Source organism: Choristoneura fumiferana, chromosome 19, assembly GCF_025370935.1.
Source record: "Choristoneura fumiferana chromosome 19, NRCan_CFum_1, whole genome shotgun sequence".
Taxonomy (NCBI): domain Eukaryota; kingdom Metazoa; phylum Arthropoda; class Insecta; order Lepidoptera; family Tortricidae; genus Choristoneura; species Choristoneura fumiferana.
The window spans coordinates 378,533-399,261 of NC_133490.1; the positions used below are offsets into that span (position 1 = coordinate 378,533).

Consider the following 20,729-nt stretch of genomic DNA (forward strand, 5'->3'; position numbering starts at 1 on the left):
CATTATTTCCGGTTGCGAACTTCCTTCCGCTGGCGTTCGTGTCGTCATAGTGTGTTGTATGTTTTTATATGTTTTAGTTTTTAAATGGGTCCCACTGAAAAACAGCGTTGCGGCTTGCCGTAACATTATGCTGAGTGGGGTCTGCTTTATAGCCTTTATGCTATTCGATGTTATTTTTATTTTTTTCCATCTAATGTATTTTATGTGTAAATAAATGAAAATTAAAAATGTTGTCAATGTTGAAAATTAAAAATCGAACTAATGTTTATTAACGGCTTTTAAAGAAAATAAAAGTCCACCACGAATAATTATTGCAGTAGACACATTAACTTATACATTTATTAAGATAAAAACAGTTCTAACAGACCACATTTTTAATTCTCATTAAATTTTTATGGAATCCATCTCCATCCATCTCAGCCTATATACGTCCCACTGCTGGGCACAGACCTCCTCTCAGAACGAGAGGGCTTGGGCCATAGTTCCCACGCGGGCCCAGTGCGGATTGGGAACTTCACACGCACCATTGAATTGCGTCGCAGGTTTGTTCCATGCGCATGTAATTCCGCACATGAATTTCGAAAAACTCAGAGGTGCGAGCCGGGGTTTGACCCACGACCCTCTGCTTGAGAGGCGATAGGTCAAACCACTAGGCCACCATGTAATAATCGAGAAAAACTAACAAATATTCAACGTTGCCAGCTCAGCGAGTGTAAACGCTCTTAAGAGATGAGATGAGATGTTAAGGTACTAAAGTCAACTATTGGGTGTGGGTTGGGTAGCAAGCAGCGTGTGAGCGTGAGATGTTTGTGTGCCGCAGATCGGCGCGGACGGGCGGCGCAGCCAGATCTTCCTGGCGATGTCGACGGCGGCGGAGTTCCGCGACCACCTGTCGGGCTTCAGCGACTACTACGCGTCGCTCGGCCCGCCCAACCCCGACAACGTGCCCGACGACGGCAAGCTCAAGTCAGAGATGATGCTCAAGGTAACCCTACAGGCCACAACCCCTAACTGCACGCTGCTCCTCTGAATGTAGGAACCAATAAACATGACGATTTCGTGAGATTTAGCATGGGCGTCGCCAGCCGATGGCCCGGGGGTGGGGGGTGGGGCAAGTTGATATGGAGAATAAGAAAAGTACTAGTATGAATTGTAGGCATTTATTGGTGAATTCATTCGAGTTTCGGTTTCAACGTACAGGAATGATCGATCAAGCAAGTCAAATCAAAGCCTTAGGACTGGTTTGGTTGATTTATATTTGTCAACTTTTTTCTCAAGGGGGGGCAGTTTGATGTGAGTTGCACAAGAAAAGCACCCAGGTTTCAAGTGGTCTAAAAATCAACTGGGTCGGAAACTTTAAAAAACAGGTTAGGTTAGCGAGTTAGAGAGAGTTGCTTCAAGGCGCGAATCGCCTTAGCTACGCGGAATAGGAGCTCCGCACTCGCGGAGTTCCTTCGAATTTCGATCATTGAATTAATTAACGGTGCACGATACTGACTTGATATTTGGGAGCTTTTTAGCCCATTTGCTACTTAGATTAGTTGTTTCTAAGACCACTTGCTGCTTAGATCAGCTGCTCTCTACACCAAAGCGGAACGACGATTGCCCGAGTCGTAGCATAAACGTCCTCGCTGACACTCGGTCTTCTACTCCTCCGGTCCCTGCTGTAATGTACAGTCAGCAGTGCTGAGAACGATCCACACGGCTCTATACAGGGTGGCTCATTTAGATCGGTTAGTAGTGGAAAGTTTGAAACTATAACACATACGAAAAACTGTTCTTAGGAACCATGTCATCGATTTTAGTAACAAGATAAACTGCATTCAAACATTTAAAAAAAACTTGTTCTCGGGGAATCGAAAAAGGTCGCTTTGAAAAAAAAATTACCTTATTTCTATTTGGATATTGATAGTGTAGGTCATAATCAATAAATGCTACTATACACGATATCTAGAATGAATATTGCATATTCTTTAATGATGTAAGTTTTATTTTTCAAAACGTCCTCGATTCCCGAGTTGAGTACTCGTATGATTCAGTTTTTCTCCTCCGGTCCCTGCTGTAATGTACAGTCAGCAGTGCTGAGAACGATCCACACGGCTCTATACAGGGTGGCTCATTTAGATCGGTTAGTAGTGGAAAGTTTGAAACTATAACACATACGAAAAACTGTTCTTAGGAACCATGTCATCGATTTTAGTAACAAGATAAACTGCATTCAAACATTTAAAAAAAACTTGTTCTCGGGGAATCGAAAAAGGTCGCTTTGAAAAAAAAATTACCTTATTTCTATTTGGATATTGATAGTGTAGGTCATAATCAATAAATGTTACTATGAAACACGATATCTAGAATGAATAATCATATTCTTTAATGATGTAAGTTTTATTTTTCAAAACGTCCGGGTTCGATTCCCGAGTTGAGTACAATTGTTTTGTTAAATGTATGATTGCAGTTTTTCTTGTTATTAAAATCTATGACATGGTTCCTAAGAACAGATCTTGGTATTCTTTTTTTTATGTCATGTGTTTCAGACTTTCCCACACGACCGATCTAAATGAGCCACCTTGTAAGTGCACAAGAAGTGGTCATAGTCGTGATGTGCTGAGTGTAGTGTATGTGTCTTAGGACAACCGGCGCTATTACCTGGACCTGAAGGAGAACTCCCGCGGGCGCTTCCTGCGCGTGTCGCAGACGATCACGCGCGGCGGGCCGCGCTCCCAGGTGGCGCTGCCGGCGCAGGGCATGATCGAGTTCCGGGACGCGCTCACCGACCTGCTCGACGACTTCGGCACCGACGACGGCGGGTCTGTACACACACACACAGACACACATACGTTAGCCTGTCTTTTCGCAACATTTGGCAAGTCTCAATTTTCTCCGAAACTAAAAATTTCTCTCATCAGTGTATTTTTTTATGCTTTTATTTTATGGAATACTTACCTGGTTAGGTTAGGTTTGTTTTATGAAAGTTCCGATAACCTAACCAACAAAAAGTTGGAAACCCCGACTTTGTCACTTGAAAGTTCAATAAATTTCAAATTTAAGAGCTTTCGCTGCCACAGACAGACGCACCGACTCTCAGCACACATAGGGGTCAAACTTATAACACCTCTCTTTTTGCGTGGAGGAGGGTTAAAAAAATTGTTTCGGAGAAAATTGCGAGTTGGGAAATGAAACAGTTGCCAAGTAAAACATTTGGGAAAAAATAATTGTGCGAAACGGCAGAGAATTTTATAATATTAGTAGGATTGAACAAGGCCCCGAAACTTACAAAACTAAAAAGGTTGACATTAGAATACAGGCGCTGCCGAACTTATGTTGTAAATTAACAAAGAGTATTGTAAATTATGCTAAACAAATGTAAATAATTTAGTAACTAATGTTACACCAACTTCTGAGTTTTAGATAAAATCACAACATTCGTGATAGGACCAAAATCACCGTCCACTTTGGGTTACCTTTTTATGGAATATGGCAAATCCAACTGACCTTTTTTTTGGACACTGACCACTGTGTTTTTCTTTTTGTAAAGAGAGTTCCGCAACTCACTCTTGGAGGGGTATGCCTTTACTTGCCCGAATTTCATGTGCAATAATATTCAACCGCCATAATATTGTTTCTTTTTAATTAATATGCACTACTCATTGTTTACCATATTAATCAAATGACAGAATCTTTGTTTCCCATAATTTTAATTTCATTGTAATCCAAAGGTATCACATGCCATAATGCACTTAATAACACGGAAAACAATACGTATTTCGTATCATTATGGCATATAATTTTCGGAAAAATAAGAATATACAAAAAAAGTTGTCTAGTGAACGAAACATTCGGGCAAATGAAATTTCGGGCATATGAAATTCGAGCAAATTAAATTGAATCATATAACTTTCGGGCAAACAATAGATAGCCCTCTTTGAGGTGCTATTTTCTAATTGTGTAACTTCGTCCCTATTGAGACGGCAAAATAATATTAAATCAAGGTATAAGTAAAAAAACTGAGATGACCTGTTATGTAGGTAGTAGTAACGTGTCCGAATAGATAATCCGACGTTCCATATTCGAAAAATAGCTTAAATCCCATATCAATTCTGTGTTCTTAAGTTTTTTTACCTGTATTCCCTGGTACTAAAAGCGTATGTTTGGCGAGCGGAGTCCCCCATCAGCTTCTCTGGTTTTCCGACCCCCCACCCCTTGTGCTTGTCCGTACAGTCAACCAATCTGATTCCTTGGCTACCGCAAATCCTGGTCATTATGGCATTTACTTACGTCATTGTTATGTTAAATTATTTACTCCGATAAGGTACTGTGTTCTTGCATATACCGCGATGAAATTCAATAGTGTGCGGAGTTGTCAATCTCCACCCGGCTCGCCTGAAAGTTTACAGTTCGTACTCGAGTTGTACAGAGTCGAGGTCAAAGCTATCATTACACTTTAGTATGCCATAGTTAGTTATGACACTTATGACAGCTTCTTACAATAAAATTTTGTATAAAAGTGAAAACAAGATACTCCTCATGTCCGACCTGTTTTATTTTTTAAATAATGTGGTTTTGTGTACTGGCCACTAAGAACGGACTCGTTTAAAAAAAAAAACACAAAAGAAAAACTAAAATCGGCGGGTGCAACGCAGTCCTTGGATTGTTATTGTTTGTTTTGTGATAAATGTTTTCTATTTCCTCGTAGTGGTCGTGAAAAGCACAATGTTTAGTCTCGGTCAAAAATGCAATAGATGAAAACGTATTATCAAACTGACTTGTTCATCTATTGCTTACTTTCCAGCCTCTACACCAATGTACATATATAGGCCACAGGCTTTATTATGGCCCAGGAACCAAACAAATGGTATTGTATTGTAAATTATGCTAAACAAATTTCAATAATTTAACTAATGGTACTATAGTACATTGTTGTAGAGGCTGGAAAGTATGCAATAGATGGACGAGTCCGTTTGAAGACCGACCCGAAGAAGACTTTCCAGCCTCGACAACAATGTACTACATATTATAGGCCATAGGTTTTATTATGGCCCTGGAATCAAATTGGTTGTTTGTTGCGGGGAGGGTGGGGTGGGGTGAGGTGGCGTGGGGTGACCGTTGTCCGTTGACGTAGATCGGTGTCGGGTTGCAGCTTCAAGGGCGAGCTGCCGGAGGGACGCCATCTGCGCGTCGACAACAAGAACTTCTACTTCGACATCGGACAGAACAACCGCGGCGTCTACATGAAAGTCAGCGAGGTAAATAAACCCTACGAGGCAAGTTGCAGTACATTGCGGCGTACGATTGACCACTACGAATATGTTGGCTTTACGGCCTCGCAATGTATTGCGACTTGCACGATTTTTCTTGCAGTCATAAGGAGCGGCCACACCGCTGCTTAGAAAACGGTGACGGCAACGGCAGTGACGCACCGTATGCGCACCGTTTTTATCGCATGCTCTCCACACCGCTGCTTAAAATACGGAATCGCAGTGACGTGTCGTAAACTTCAGGTCTTTACCGAACAAAAGTCGTGACGTTTACGGCACGTCACTGCGATTCCGCACCGTTTGCGTATTTTAAGCAGCGGTGTGGAAAGCATGCAAAAAAGCGCATGCGATGCGTCATTGCGTTTCCGTACCGTCACCGTTTTTTAAGCAGCGGTTTGGCCGCACCTTTATAGTCCAAAAATGTCTACATAAAAAAAATACAAGAAGCTCCCAAATTAACGGTTGGCGTGAAAATGGTCTAAGGAAGTAAGGAAAGGATACCAAATGATCAAAGCGCGCATACTCACGGCAAGCCCACTGACCGCTGACCGCTGGCACAGTGTGGGGAGCCTTTAGTGGAGTTGTGTGAAAGTAGCAACGGTGTATTGTTTTGCAGGTAAAAAGCAACTTCCGCACGGCGATTACCGTGCCGGAGAAGTGCTGGGCGCGTTTCCGCGACATCCTGGCCGACTACTGCGACAAGATGAGCCGCGCCGCGCCCGACGCAATACAGGTACGGTACAAGATGAGACGCGCCGCGCCCGACGCAATACAGGTACGGTACAAGATGAGACGCGCCGCGCCCGACGCAATACAGGTACGGTACAAGATGAGACGCGCCGCGCCCGACGCAATACAGGTACGGTACAAGATGAGACGCGCCGCGCCCGACGCAATACAGGTACGGTACAAGATGAGACGCGCCGCGCCCGACGCAATACAGGTACGGTACAAGATGAGACGCGCCGCGCCCGACGCAATACAGGTACGGTACAAGATGAGACGCGCCGCGCCCGACGCAATACAGGTTCGGTACAACGGTACAAGATGAGACGCGCGCGCCCGACGCATACAGGTACGGTACAAGATGAGACGCGCCGCGCCCGACGCAATACAGGTACGGTACAAGATGAGACGCGCCGCGCCCGACGCAATACAGGTTCGGTACAACGGTACAAGATGAGCCGCGAGCCAGCTATTTTCAGGGCGATTTTGACCCCCCGTATCGCACAAAATCTTGCCTCATGCACTTGCCTCGTGCGGCGGCTCGCTCAGTGGAGACCCGGCTTAAAATGCGCGTTGGGTCGCGGGGAGCAAAGTAATTGTTTATAAATAGTTCATTGATATCGATCGACCTCTGCAAGATGACGTCTGATTCAATAAATTATTACTTTTATGGTTTTTTATTGTGTTGTAGTAAACAGTTGTCGTGTTGTACGTTGCAGGGCGGCGGCGCGCAGCCGGCGTCGGCGCCGCACGACATAGTCAGTACCACTATTTTTGATTATTCCATACAAATCAACGATTTACTGCCATTCGGAGCAAATGGAATATCGTCCATTTGAATTAACCATTTTGAATTTGGACCGAAATGAGTACCATATAAAGTCAATTTTGTCAAAATGTAATTGTGCTGAAATTTATTTAGAATTAAATTTCTTTTTGTTGTAAATTAATGAAACTCAGATGGAATATTGTCCATTTTAAATTAGGAACAAAATTAAATAAGCAATAAGTGAATGTTGTCTAAGGTTCCATTTTCTACGATATTCAGAATGGTCAGTTTTCCTTGTTGACGTATTTCAAATTGTCATTTTTCTGCTTTGACGTGTAATTTTGAGTTGTCCATTTTCCATTTGTACCAAATGACAGTGAATCAAACGAGCAGACAGTTTGGTATGTGAGTAGTTTGGTAAGCAAGCGTGTGTGTTCCAGGACACGTTCCCCGGCAGCGCCGCGAGCCGGATTTGATGGTCGGGCGCCCGCGCCCCGCACTAGAGGCCGGCCCTCGCCACCGCGCCCGTCTCTCTCCACACCCGACGCCTGACGCCTGACGCCTGACGCCTGACGCCGACGCGGTATATATTATGTGTATATAGTATTTTATATACGTATGGTAGTATGTTATTAGTTTAGGCGCTACGGCTCGCGCGGACATTCCGACCTCTCGTCTCCTCCGTGACGCGTCCGAGCGACGCATTAGTTGTTAAGGTAATGTGATAAAAACACGTTTTTGAGCTTTATTGTTTTATCTTCTTTGTATAATTGTAATTATTTGACTTGTATTAGCGGCGGCGGCGCCCGCTCGCCGCGCCGGGCGGGCGGCGGCGAGAGCTGTCGGTTGTCGGCTGGCGGGATTGTCGGTTGTCGGCTGGCAGTTGTCAGTTGTCGGCTGGAAGTTGTCAGATGTCGGCTGGTAGTTGCCGTTTGTCGACTGGCGGTTGTCATTTGTCGGCTGGCAGTTGCCAGTTGTCGGCTGGTAGTTTCCGTTTGTCGACTGGCAGTTGTCAGTTGTCGGCTGAAAGTTGTCAGTTGTCGGCTGGTAGTTGTCAGTTGTCGGCTGGTAGTTGTCAGTTGTCGGCTGGTAGTTGTCAGTTGTCGGCTGGCGGTTGCCAGTAATTAACTGGCAGGTGCCAGTTGTTGGTTGATCACTGCCAGTTCGCCAAGAGCTTTACTTTTAAATTATCAATTAGTTACTTACGATTAAACATTTTATTTTGTATCGGAGTTACGTTGCAGGTCGGACCAGGCAGCGCCCAAAAAAAAAAACGTTAAAAAATCGTTAAAAAAATGTATAATAATCGTGCACGCCTGGCCGACGTCCTAACAACATAATAAGGATTACGTTTATGTGAAATGCCACTTTTCTAGTTTTAGGAGTATGTTTTTATATGGATTATTTAATAGCGTCTATGGTGACACGGGACGAGCGGAGCGGGGGGCGGGAGAGTTAAATCGCTAAGTGGAAATGTATTGTATCGGATTGTGAGGAGTCGCCCCCCGCCGCAGTGCACGGGTGTTTACAGGGGCGTGGCGCCGCCAAGCGCTCGCCGTCGCCACCCTCGCCACTCGACGCTAGCACGCGCTCGACATTTACTAACTACCAAAGCTACTCTACTGGTTATGGTTGTCAGTCAGCGTTTTATATGATTTAACTTTAGTCAAAATGAATCTGTAAATTGAATTACAATTAATCAAGTGATGAAGTTTAAGTAAAAATGAATTGAAAAACGCAGAATTGCGTTAAATAAAATTTTACACTTTTTTACAAAATATTGTTGTTTTTTTTATTGGGACTGGAGCTTGATTTGAAACGCCATGTGCAATTTGATGATGATCTGTATCTGAAATAATAAAATATTCTATTGGCTCTTTAAAGTCGTCCACATATATACACCACAATACTGCGCATTAGAACTTGATGTGTTAATTAGAATACTATGAAATGTTATCTGGACTGGAGTCTTTGACAGGAAATAGTATGGCAAATTATTACAGGTGCTTGTAAGCTTTATGTGTAAATTGAAAATGATCTATTATATTTACTTATACTTTTTAAATTATACCTATCTCAGGTATGAAATGAAATAAAATTAACAACTTCACGAAGGTCTAATCAAATAATTTTCACTGTTTTCGTGGTGTTTATTTGGAAGTGTCGAGTGGTGGGTAGCGAGGCCGGTCTGTGCCCACGGTCCCAGCGCTGGGGCCGTGGGCAGTGGGCTGTCGGCGAGCGCGGAGGCGGCATTCTCGAATCATTAGATAAGGACGCATGCTGTGATATAGCGGACTCGGCCCGACCCAAATTCTACACGATTCGGAACGAAATCAACTTTCAAAATGTATTGGTTAGGGAAAGCTTTAAAAAAGCGGGTTCAATGAGATTGAATGGTCACGGCGGGCCTTGTCCGGACGATGGGTAGGTTAGGTACGTAAGCACCCTGTGTGGATATTCCGTATGGGTTTTTTGATGGATCGTGTGCATAGCACTGTAATCATGAAATTGTTCGCTTTTGGGGTCCATTGATAAATCGGTGCGCAACGGTGTGTGTGACTGTTGTATATATATGTATGTATGTATGAGTGCGCGGGTCGCGACGCGGCGGCGCGGGGACGCTCGCCCATCTTGTGTGATGGGGAGCTCACAATGTTTAAAGTGACAGCGGTGAGCAAATAAGGTGATCCGAAGAAAGCCAGTCTAATGTAATTAGGGTTTTTTGACAGGCGAAATGTTGTTAAATGGTGTTAGTGTCGAGAGCTCCGTTTGACGTTACCCTTGCTCGCGATTGGCTCATTTAATTTAACCAATCCCAGGCGTGACGTAAATGTCAAAATTGACAAACGTACCTGACGATACTAGCGCCAAATAGCCTGCAGAAACGCTCATTGACACTAGACTTTCGTTTGTTCTGAGAATTGTGAATTAGAGAACTATTTGGACCAGACTAGAACGTTTTAACAGTTCTGCTATTTGACACTTCTGTGGGACAAAAGTAATGGTAAACTTGTTGGATCTTAACACCTTTTGGGCATCCTATACGCTCCCATATGTGATGGCGACAGGGGTGACACTCTTGACCGGCCTGGATAACCGACATGGAAATACCGGCCCTGTTTTTTGTGTACACGCCCATAGAAACTGACAGGAGCTTCTATGGGCGTGTACACGAAAAACGGGGTCGGTATTTCCATCCCGGTATTATCCGGGCCGGGAAAGAGTGTCACCCGGCGACAGCACGCCATATCTTCCGCCAAGAAGGTAAAGAAAACGCCATGCTTGCCTGATACAGTCCACTAAGGCGTGTTAAAGCAACAGCTCTTCAGTACCAGGAACAATATAAACAAACATGCTCGCACTCGTTAATAAGACGAGACGTGAGCCGGCCGGGGCATAGCTTTTCCATCGCTGTAGTTGACTTTCTTAGTTGTCACTCTATAACGTTCAGCGTCACTGCTACTAACACCGTTGGGCCGGGTGGTGGGCGGATATGGCTGCTGTCGCGGATGTGAAATCTGTTGTGGAACGTGTAGTGGAGGGGGGGGGGGGCGCCGCCGCGGAGCGCGCCGCACTACGGTGTCGACGCCCTATTACTTTACTAATGTCTTTGTTTTCGCCTTTTTTGTTCTTTTTATAATCATAAGTGCATCTCCCTTTTCACCCTTTATTGGTAGCTCATCGCGCAGCGGCGCATCTCGTTGTAAATGTAATATTATCTACGAATTCGAGTCAGGTTAGTAATAACTCGTTTATAAAATTTTATTGTGTTAAATATTAGGGTAATGTTTTTTTTTTATTAGTGGTAGGTACGTTGCCGACAGTTGTGATGTCTCCGATCCTTGTCGCTGGTCGCGCGCTGCGCCGGCGCCGCGGCCGCGTCTCGTACTGGCACACGCCGATACTTCTGTAGCTTCAGAACTGATGTGCAGACCCGAGCACTTATGATGCTGGTGGCCTATCTAAAATAATAGCAAAAAATTAACACCAATAATTCTGATAAGTTGTTATGTAAAAATGGCGGCCCCTGTTCGAGTGCATGTAGCCTGCGCCAGATATGTACGAGCACACGAAGCGGTAGCGGGATGGGAAGTGAGCAGCTAGTGCGGTCGCTCCGCTCTCTCCTGTGAACGTGTTGATACTTACTCGAACAACACAAAAACCCGGCCTAGGGCCGACTTCATCTACAACGCTGTTTCTACACCTTCTTAACTCGTTTGCAAGAACATGTCGGTGCACAATTCCTAAATTGTCACCTTTCTAACATTGCTGTGTCGTCTATCTTGTACACATTCTTATAATAATGGCCCACAATACTATGTAGATCGGAACCAAATTTATAAAGTGTGTATGATCCCGAATAGTTCATTAAAGATTTGTTACAGCTTTTTTCTTTAATTGAGTGTGGACGAGTTAGCATTGTGGACTGTGGACCATTTAGAAATGTCGACAAGATAGGAAATTGACGATATAACAACATGGACGACAAGTTAGGAACGTGGCAATACAGGATTGTCGAAAATCAGGACAGTTGACCATATAGCAATGTGACCAAGTTACGAAGGCGACGAAATAGGATTGTGGACCAAGTTATCCTGAGAGAGGTTGCTTCCGCTCCCGCTCCGCTCGTAGCGGCGTGTCAGCGGGCGCGGGGCGCGGGGCGCGGCGCCGGCGGCGACCGACACCGGGTTCTGCGTTCGCAGGAGCTCGCCGATTAATGTAACATAGATATATCGACCCTTACGGCTCTAGACATAGCGGCGTGGCGCTTCCGCGCTGCCTCACTTTATCAAACTATTATATTTCCTCCGGAGACCATACATAGCGTGGGATAAGTTTGTGACGTCCGATAAAATGTTACATATAGAAAAAAAAGATAAAATATATAAAAAATAAATCATTTTCTCTATACGAATAAAATAGAATATACGAGCCGGCGGGGGCGGCGCATGGGGCGCGGGGCGCGGGGCTCCGCGTAGTGGCTTAATTTTACAACAATTTATGGTACAAAATGTAATTTTAGTTCCATAGACGTTTAAGATCTACAGAGTTTATATTTAGATTAAACTGACTTAGCATCGTCGGTTAAATATAATTAACGTTACATAAATGTATATCTGCGTGAGGAGAGTGACATAAATTTAATATTAACATAGTAACTATAATATGTTGTGAGGTCGTTATCGCGTGGTGTCTACGTCGGCGTCGGCGGCCCGCGCGGCCGGACGGCGACCGGGACCGGCTGCGGCCGCGCTATCCGACACAAGGACCAACATTGCATCTCCACTTGCCCTCCTGCACTGTCTCTATACAGCACTCCCAATACCTGTGGCAGCATTGTGTTGCTCGTAGGCACTCGCGATCACATTCAGAATCTCTTTCTAACCTTATCCTAAACCATGTGACAGAGAGAATAAGTAAACATGATCGTAATTGCGAGTACTCTGGAAAATAAGACCTCTGATCTGCAAAATGATCCCCGCTCCTTTGACGCCTCTTTCATGTCACTAAAGGCTGAATTTCGGTAATGACATGCTCAAAAACTCCATGTTTCTTCGCTCCCACGCGACCATATCAGTTCCATTCTAACACATTCAGTGCTAACAACGCAAGTAAACGATTCGTAACTTTTACTTTTACTTGCGTTATTTTGCGACTATTCGAACGCATAAAGAATTCCCTAAACCATAGTCTTACGAAGACCATAACGATTGACATAAGTGTCTTAGTCTTGTCTTGTATATTTACCCGACCGCCCAAAGAAGGGTTATGTTGTTTCGAGTGTTGCCATCCTACCGCGCAAGTGTGCTAGTATTGTGTCGCCTCGTCCGGTCCGGAGTCGTCCGGCGGGCGGCGGGCGCGCCGACGCCGAGTGCCGAGAGCTGCCCCTGTGATACCCGCGCTCCCCTCCCGCCACCCCGCGCTCCCCGCTCGACCACGACTCGTTGCGTCAAACACGACACAATATGTAGCCGTAACGTCGTACCTAGCTGTAGAATACGCGTCTTTTAGTCATCGCTTGTTCTTTGAGACCGGGTTCGGGTTCAGTCACTGTCGGACGCACGAGTCGGCCCGAGGTGGCGCCGTCTCGCTCCCCCGTCCGGGTGCGAGCGAGCACGCGCGCGCAGATGTCAATTATTGGAGCGCGAGCTGCGCCCGCCGCCCCCGCCTGTAGTTACAAAACGATTCAACCGCGACTTTAAAATAAATAAAAAAAACCCTAAAAAAACAGAGCTATAATAGTCCGTTAGTTTTAGTTATATTCTGTCACGAATCGATGTTCTACTGAAGCTACTCCGTCGGCTCGGCCGCCGCGGTGACGGCCGCGCCCGCAGCTAAGAACTCACGCAATACACATTTTAACTACACGTAAGCAATACCACAGTACCTGAAATTAAGAAAAAAAAGAGTATAAAAATGTAATAGTACGGAAATGTAATAGAACGGAAATGTAATAGTACGAAAATGTAATAGTACGGAAATGTAGTAGAACGGTCAGCGTGCACTTCGCAGGGTTCTTTAGCGGCGGCGATGGATTTTACTAAGGCTTCTGTAATTGTTAAATATTGTCAAATAATATTAATTACCGTAACGAATCTTGAAATGTTTGTATCTGTAAAGCTGGAGCGCTCTCTGAGAGCTGTACCACCGCGGAGCTTCAGAGTCGGTCGCGGACGCGCCGGGTGCGGACGGGCCCCGACGACGCGTGACGTCTGTTTTTGGTTTTGTTTGTCAGTAAGTGATAGGATCGTGTTCGTGCGTGTGGAGCCGTCGAGCCGCGCCGCGCGCCGCACGCCCCGGCGGCGCGCGGCATATCAGGAGAGGGGAGTGAAGTTGAACAAATACTGCCAATCGATTGTAGGTTTATGATAATAATGGATAATGATTTGTAGGTTTAACTATTTCGAAATATTGTGTCCTGAATATTTGATATTTTATGTATAGTATCGATAACGGTGCGCCGGGCGTCGCCCCGCTAAGTGCGCGCCAGACTTGGCGCCCGGCACCGCACACCAGGGCGATGGATACAAACTGTGTTCTGTAGGTAGAGTACCGAGGACGGCGTTGTCTAGATAGGTTTGCACTCGCGGCCGCGCCCCGAGCGCGGCCGTTGCGTAGGTATAGGAGCGAAAGCGGAAGGAGCTAACTTGTATAAAACCTAGATTGCTAAATACATTAAATTGTGTTAGGGTTAATAGCGTTGGCATATTGGGTGTAGCGTGCAGAGGGAGCGCGAGGTCTCGCGGCGTGTGAATGCGGTGAGAGAGTAGCTAGGACTCGTTTAAATTAGTAGAACTATCGCGACGACTGTCGTCGACTCGGCACCCAATATGCACGGGAGGATAGTTGCTAAATTTTGATATTGGAAAACTCGGAACGGTGGGACTGATAAGGCTCATATGATGAGGATAAATTCGTTTTAAATTATTTGATGATTTCAAAATGTTTCAATTCGTGTGTGACACGGCTCGCTTCTCTGAGACTGGTCTGGAGTGCCGGCGGCCGCGCCCGCCGGACAGATATTTGTATCCAAAGATTGTATAGTGTGATGTATAACTTCCTATAGTTTTATTATTATTATACTAGTATTTTATACTTGTTGTTTTCTATTGTTTGACACTAGTTCGTATCGAAAATGTTTGGAACATTGACAGATCTCCTGATCGATTTAAAAATTTAGCTGTTATAAGTTGTGAACCGTAATTGTGAGCGGCTTTTGGGCCTCGCCGCTGGTATAATATAATATCAGTATGTATTTTTTGGAATTGTGGAAGTTGTGTGAGCGTCAGCCCCGACATCAAATGTAGCGTCGCACGCGCGGCGGGGGCGGGGGCGCGCGGGAGGCAGTCAAACTGCAGGATGGTGCTTGTGTGTACTTACGATGGATATCATTATATTTTTCTTTTCTTATATACTAAAAAAACGTAAACGCCTATTTATTTTGTATACGATTGGAAATGATCTAAAGTACTCAGCCGTATGAGGATGTCCATGTTTATAATTTTAGTATTTGTTTGTTTGTAACTTCATACCCTTATTGTGAGCGCAACACGTCGGGATCGATCTGCGGCCGTGGCCGGCGGCGTGTTGCGGCAGCGCGCTGCCACGCAAACGCAAGGTGTGCCGTAGGAAAGTTTTACGATAAATGGTGAAAAAATAAATAAATTACAAAAACTATTGATTTTTATTTCGCACTAACCTGCTGCTAGCTGTCGAAAGACCTCCAAAAAGATGGAGCGACGACCTACGAACAAATAATAAGTCAGGAAGCGTAACTCAAAACAAATCCCACACAAAAAGTGGCCATACCTAAAACCAAAACGACTTATGATTCAAATACGAATCAATTTCGAGGTTGCAAATAGACGTGCTTGTTGATTGGTTAAAATTCAGAAAGAATACAGGGATTGGTTGGCTCCCGTGATGCAATGTCAGATGAACAAACTACATAGACAACTGACGTTCAGACGGATCACTTCTTACATCTTACGTTTCAATGACGTGTCATATATTGATAATAACAGCTTGTTTTTTTAAGCGACTTAAAGGAAAAGGAGGTTATCCATTCGGTTGTATTTTTTGGTTGTTACCTCAGAACTCCGTCATTTACTTATGAATCGATTTGCCATAGGCACGAAATCAGGATCGGATGATTGGATCTTAGGAAATCGAGGGAACTTCAAATATTGCAGGGACACCTATGGTATTTTCGATATATTTAGTGGTAACTCATGCATTTTTTGTACTCAATAACAAGCATTTCACGGGTTTACAGTTGCTAAGCAATGTATGCTCCTTGTAATGCATATGGTGAAATGGAACAGGTGGTGAAGCCCCAGGACTCTTCAATAATGAACGTCTCTGCATCGGAAAAAGCAATCTTTTGTAAAAGGTGATGAGCGCAGTTGACATTAACTATTCTATCTTATTACATTTTATTCACACTAAAAATCGTGAAAATAAAAATTATTCTTAACAAAAATTAACGAAACACTTTCAATAATGGTGGTTTATTTGAGTTTAGCTGTCAGAAAAATAAAGAATGTTTGTACCTATTGTTTGGGTACAGGAAAGAAGAAAGCAATGCAATGTTTGTTTTTGTTGGCAGTTATTTTTAAGTGTTTCAATTTCACTTTTTTTTTTTTTTTGTAAAATGTATGCAGTCCACGGTCCCAAAGGAAGACCAGCGCCGTTCGCGCGGGCGGCTTTATGCTGAGTTGGGACCATTTCGTGACCGTGATAAGTATTATTTTTAGTTTAATTCTAAACCTATATTATTTTATGTGTCACGAATAAATATTTTTTCTTTCTTTCATTTACATTATGTGAGCCATAGACCACAGGACTTGATTTTGCATAATACTGACCATCTCCAACTAATAATGTATTTGAACATTTTTGAATATAAATCTAATTTTATGACACTTAAGTACTAGTGGAAAGTGATTCCTGGACATTTTAATTTTGCATTGTTCCCGCACCACTTCATAACACACGTTGGCATGATAATTTGGAGCTGTTCACAATCAAAATTTGACGTGAGGTCACTGAACTTGCGCGCAGGACACACTTAGTGACACAGTTTCCATTTTTATAACGCAGTTACGCTTACTTATTATTATTCGTAGCCGACGACCTACACAACAACAACAATAACAAGCACAAGACCGCTCCGAGTGGAGAGCCTCGGGGGAGGCCTATGTCCAGCAGTGGACCTCTTTCGGCTGATATGATGATGATAATGATGATGCGAATAAACCACCTGATCGAAATTCCCTGATTTTATCACATTCCCGTGCAAATTCCTAATAATTACATCGTGGTCTTCATTTACGTTGTGTATGACGACCACTCGTGCGAAGTTACATGTCTCTAGACTTAGCGGGTAAGAGTTTGAGATTTTACATGGATATTAAAATTGTGTACCTACCTACTTAGTACTTAATAGTACTTATGTGTGTTCCAGTCCAGACGCAGGTATCTACAGCTGAATCCATACCAAATTTGATCCCAATCCGTCCAGCCAGCTTATCGTAAAGGAATAACAAGCAAACATACGCACCCACAAATGAACAAACAGTATTAAGGTTTCTTTAGATGAATTAACCGCTGCAAACAATATGTTAATGCCTCTGTGGTTATTACGCATTTTGGTCCTTCTAGCCGAACTTTAAAATGATTACTCAGTAAAATAGCGCCATCTAAAAATGTCTTGATAAACTAAAATAAGGCAGGAGTTACTTTATTTTTCAAAATGTTCCATTCGCGAGGGTGCTTTGCTTTTCAATAAAATTGAGCTCTGAGCTTTTATACTTAACCTAGTACAAAAACCCTTAGATAGATGTCGCTGTAGCGCTTACGAGTTACGAGTACCCCGACCGTTTTGGTAGCGAATACTTGTTTTCTCAACAGAGGGCACCAGTAAGCGTTTATATACGCGTATTTATAAATGAAAAACTATTATAGTACCTAGTCTATACACTTACGTAATAAGGGTCCTTAAAACACGAGTGTTCATAAAAGGATCACACGAGTGTTTTAAAGATCACGTACAGTTGCATACATTATTAAGTAGGTAACCTTTATCTACATCCATATACTTAGGTATTAAATCCTCTATCATGCGTTCAAGACCAATTGAGAATAACCTGCATTGCAACCAGAACTATGTCTGCCCCACGAGCTCCTGCGCCTGACGGTGAAGCTGCGCCACCGCTTCAGTACGGTAATGTTCATTACGATATCGATTTCGGGATACGATTATTGAAGCAGCAGTGCTTGCACTGTTGTGTTTCAGCGTGGAGAGTAAGACAGCCGGTAAAATTACTGGCACTTGAGGTATCCCATCTTAGGCCTCTATATAGGTTGGCAACGCATCTGAAATACCACTGGTGTTGCAGATGTTTATGGGCGGTGGTGATCTCTTACCATCAGGAGACCCACTTGCTCGTTTGCCATTTAGTCGAATAAAAAAAAAACGATATCGATTTCGGTGCCGTAATGAACGCTACGATACTGCCGTGCTCATAAATCATAATAGAATCCAATGTCGAAATGCTGGTTATTTATTATCTTTGGTTTTTGAACGCATAATGGAGGATTTACCTACTATATTGGCTGCATGTAGATAAAATTATTAACCTTTCAAGAAATGCACAAATGTTTAGAAATAACGTAACAAAATATCGTCTAATCCTAATTTTATTACCAGTAGGTCTTTGTTTACCTAAAAGGTTTAGGACTGAAATTTACAGATTTGTTCTTTATAAAGAATGAGGGAACTCACAAAAATACAAAAGGGGTCATATAACTTGATCACATCACTAGGAAAACTATCTGATTTTGATCTCTCATCTACTCTGATCAAAAAAGAAAATAACAAAAAGCATCCTTTCCCGATGTAATCCGCCAGGTAATCAGCGGAGTACTGGGGGGTTACTATGAAATTAAAAAATCGAAGTTTGTATCATGCCGCCCCTCTCACTCCCGTATTAAATAATATAAGGGTCAGCGGGACGGCAAGACACGAAGTTCGAATTTTGCACTTCGTAGTGTAGGGTTTGCAACCTTTAGATCAGGCGTTAGTTATCAGGCAGCTCCCGATCATCTCTGATACACGCGCCCCCGAGGGCAATAAGGAGCGCGTGACGGCGGACAAAGGTCCCTGATCTGTTAATGAATTAACAGCTTAACGAGGTGGCTAGATGTAATCAGGAACACCTATCTATTTAAGTGGTAAGTTGAAAGAACGTAGGTACCATCGCGAACCGTGAAGTCAAGCCCGTCGCCACGTTCATAATTTAAGGCGAGTTAATACGCCATCAACATCATCATCGGCCTATCTTATAGTCCACTGCTGGACATGCCTCTCCAATAGGGATGTTGACACCACCAATCAATTGACGTACTTTTTATGAGCTGTTAAAACACAATTCTCCCATAGAGTTTGAATGGAAATAGCAACTTACGACTTCACTTGTTCGCACACTCAATCAACTAACTATTTATTTGTTTTAAAGCAACAAAAAATCTAATTTTGCAATTAATCGAAAATTAATCTGGTTTTCAGGGCTAAAATAAAGCGTTTTTTACTGGAGTCGTGTCTTCGAATTATTTTTTAATGGTGTCAACATTCCTATTGCACGCCACTGAGCACGATCTTCGGCCACTCTCATCCAGTTACTGCTAGCTACCCTGCGAAGATCATCGCTCCACCTAGTCTGAGGGCGTTCCACACCACGCCACTTGCATTCGCGATCTCCACTCAAGAACTCGTTTAGGTACCCCAGCGGTTATCGGTTCTTCGGCTGGTATGGTTTGGGTGTGGTCTGCATATCCGGTGAGCTATGTCGATGACTTTAGTTCTCTGTCGGATCTCCTCGTTCCGAATTCGATCCTTCAGAGAAACTCCGAGCATAGCCCTTTCCATAGCTCGCTGAGCGACTTTAAATTTGTGGAGCAGCCCAAACCAGCCAGTTAAATTAGTTAATACGTAGTACTTGTTGTAAATAAATACCACGAGACACGACACCTATATTGTGAGCCCCAAACTCCCAAAGTAAGCGCAGCACACCTTGTTTCATGGATACCTACTAGGCAACAGATAAACATACATAAGCAACCAAGAGCAAGACTCGAGGGCAAACATTCGTTTTTTTAAACCCCGACGCAAAAAGAGGGGTGTTAATATAAGTTTCACCGCTATGTCTGTATGTATGTCTGTCTGTGTGTTTGTCTGTGGCACTGTAGCTAAAAATGAGTGAACCGATTTGAATGCGGTTTTTTTATTTAATTTGAAAGCAGAATTTCTAGCGATGGTTCTTAGACATGTTTCATCAAAATCGGTTTAGCCGTTTCTGAGGTATTTATTGCACTTTAAAGTACTGATGTGCCAAAGGAAACTTTCCAAAATTGCGGAATTTCTCATAAAGGAAAATTTCGGAAACTTCTCGCAATTTTGTATGGGGATTGAAACATTCCGTTTCTTAAATTTAAATTTCCTATATTTCTTGTGAAAATTTCCAGAAATTTCTGAGAACTTTTCCAATTTTTTGGAAACTTTCCGCAATTTGCACATCTGTAGGTATGTTACTTTGAAGTGACAATGTCGGGGGATTTCCAACTTTTTGATGGTTATTATTATAGGTTATAAGTATGACGGGTCGCATCAAGTCGCATGCGACCTTGTTACTGATAGTGTTAAAGACAAGAATGCCTAGAGTGTCTAGTGGAAACAAATATATCTTACCTACTCATTAAAAATCATTAGAAAGACATTAAAACGAAATGCTAAAGGAAGCCGTCATCTCGATCTACGTATGACATGTAAAAACCCGGAGGGTCCTGAAGTGGTCGCGTGAGGGGAGCTGAGAGGCTTTGATCTCGACAGACCTCTCGCTTCTGCTTATTTGCTTATTAAAGGATTTACTTAATTGAATTGACTTCTCGGCTTTGTCGGCGACGCCGAATGATAAGTGCTTTTATTTTTGTTGGACTTTGATCCGCAAATTAAGGAGGCCGTAACGAGATGATGCAAGGAATCTGGAGCACTGCTCCAACGACCAAGTACATCTTTGTGCATCTTTTCAGGATTTTTTCTAATTAAGATAGGTACAGTCAACCTCATAAATAAGTGATCGCTTTTGTACTTTAACGTCATGTTTGAAAAGCCATACGAAATCATTGTAACGACTGAAAGCGACAAGGTACAAAAGTAAGGTACAACGTTTAATTGTGTTTGTTTACATATTTACATAGGTATACAATTAAAGGACGTACTAACGCACTCAATTTTTTGTCAATAACTATTTAAATTTAAATAAATTTACCACGAGCTTTGCGGTGAAGGAAAACATCGTGAGGAAACCTGCACAAACCTGCGAAGCAATTCAATGGTGCGTGTGAAGTTCCCAATCCGCACTGGGCCCGCGTGGGAACTACGGCCCAAGCCGTCTTGTTCTGAGAGGAGGCCTGTGCCC

General features: G+C 43.4%; 1 protein-coding gene across 4 annotated transcripts in view; it reads left to right on the plus strand.

Annotated features, from left to right (window-relative positions):
- Pur-alpha (Purine-rich binding protein-alpha) overlaps positions 1 to 14,925 on the plus strand; it is a 33,025-nt gene extending 18,100 nt beyond the window's left edge. For 3 of the 4 annotated variants that reach the window (XM_074102616.1, XM_074102617.1, XM_074102614.1), the window contains exons 4-9: positions 821 to 985; positions 2,629 to 2,807; positions 5,120 to 5,243; positions 5,872 to 5,988; positions 6,701 to 6,739; positions 7,191 to 14,925. In XM_074102616.1, coding sequence (XP_073958717.1) covers positions 821 to 985; positions 2,629 to 2,807; positions 5,120 to 5,243; positions 5,872 to 5,988; positions 6,701 to 6,739; positions 7,191 to 7,226 — 660 coding nt within the window. In that variant the 3' untranslated portion in view covers positions 7,227 to 14,925. The remainder of the gene's footprint in view (positions 1 to 820; positions 986 to 2,628; positions 2,808 to 5,119; positions 5,244 to 5,871; positions 5,989 to 6,700; positions 6,740 to 7,190) is intronic. The other variant, XM_074102615.1, reaches the window with a different exon arrangement.
- Positions 14,926 to 20,729: the final 5,804 nt, after the last annotated feature.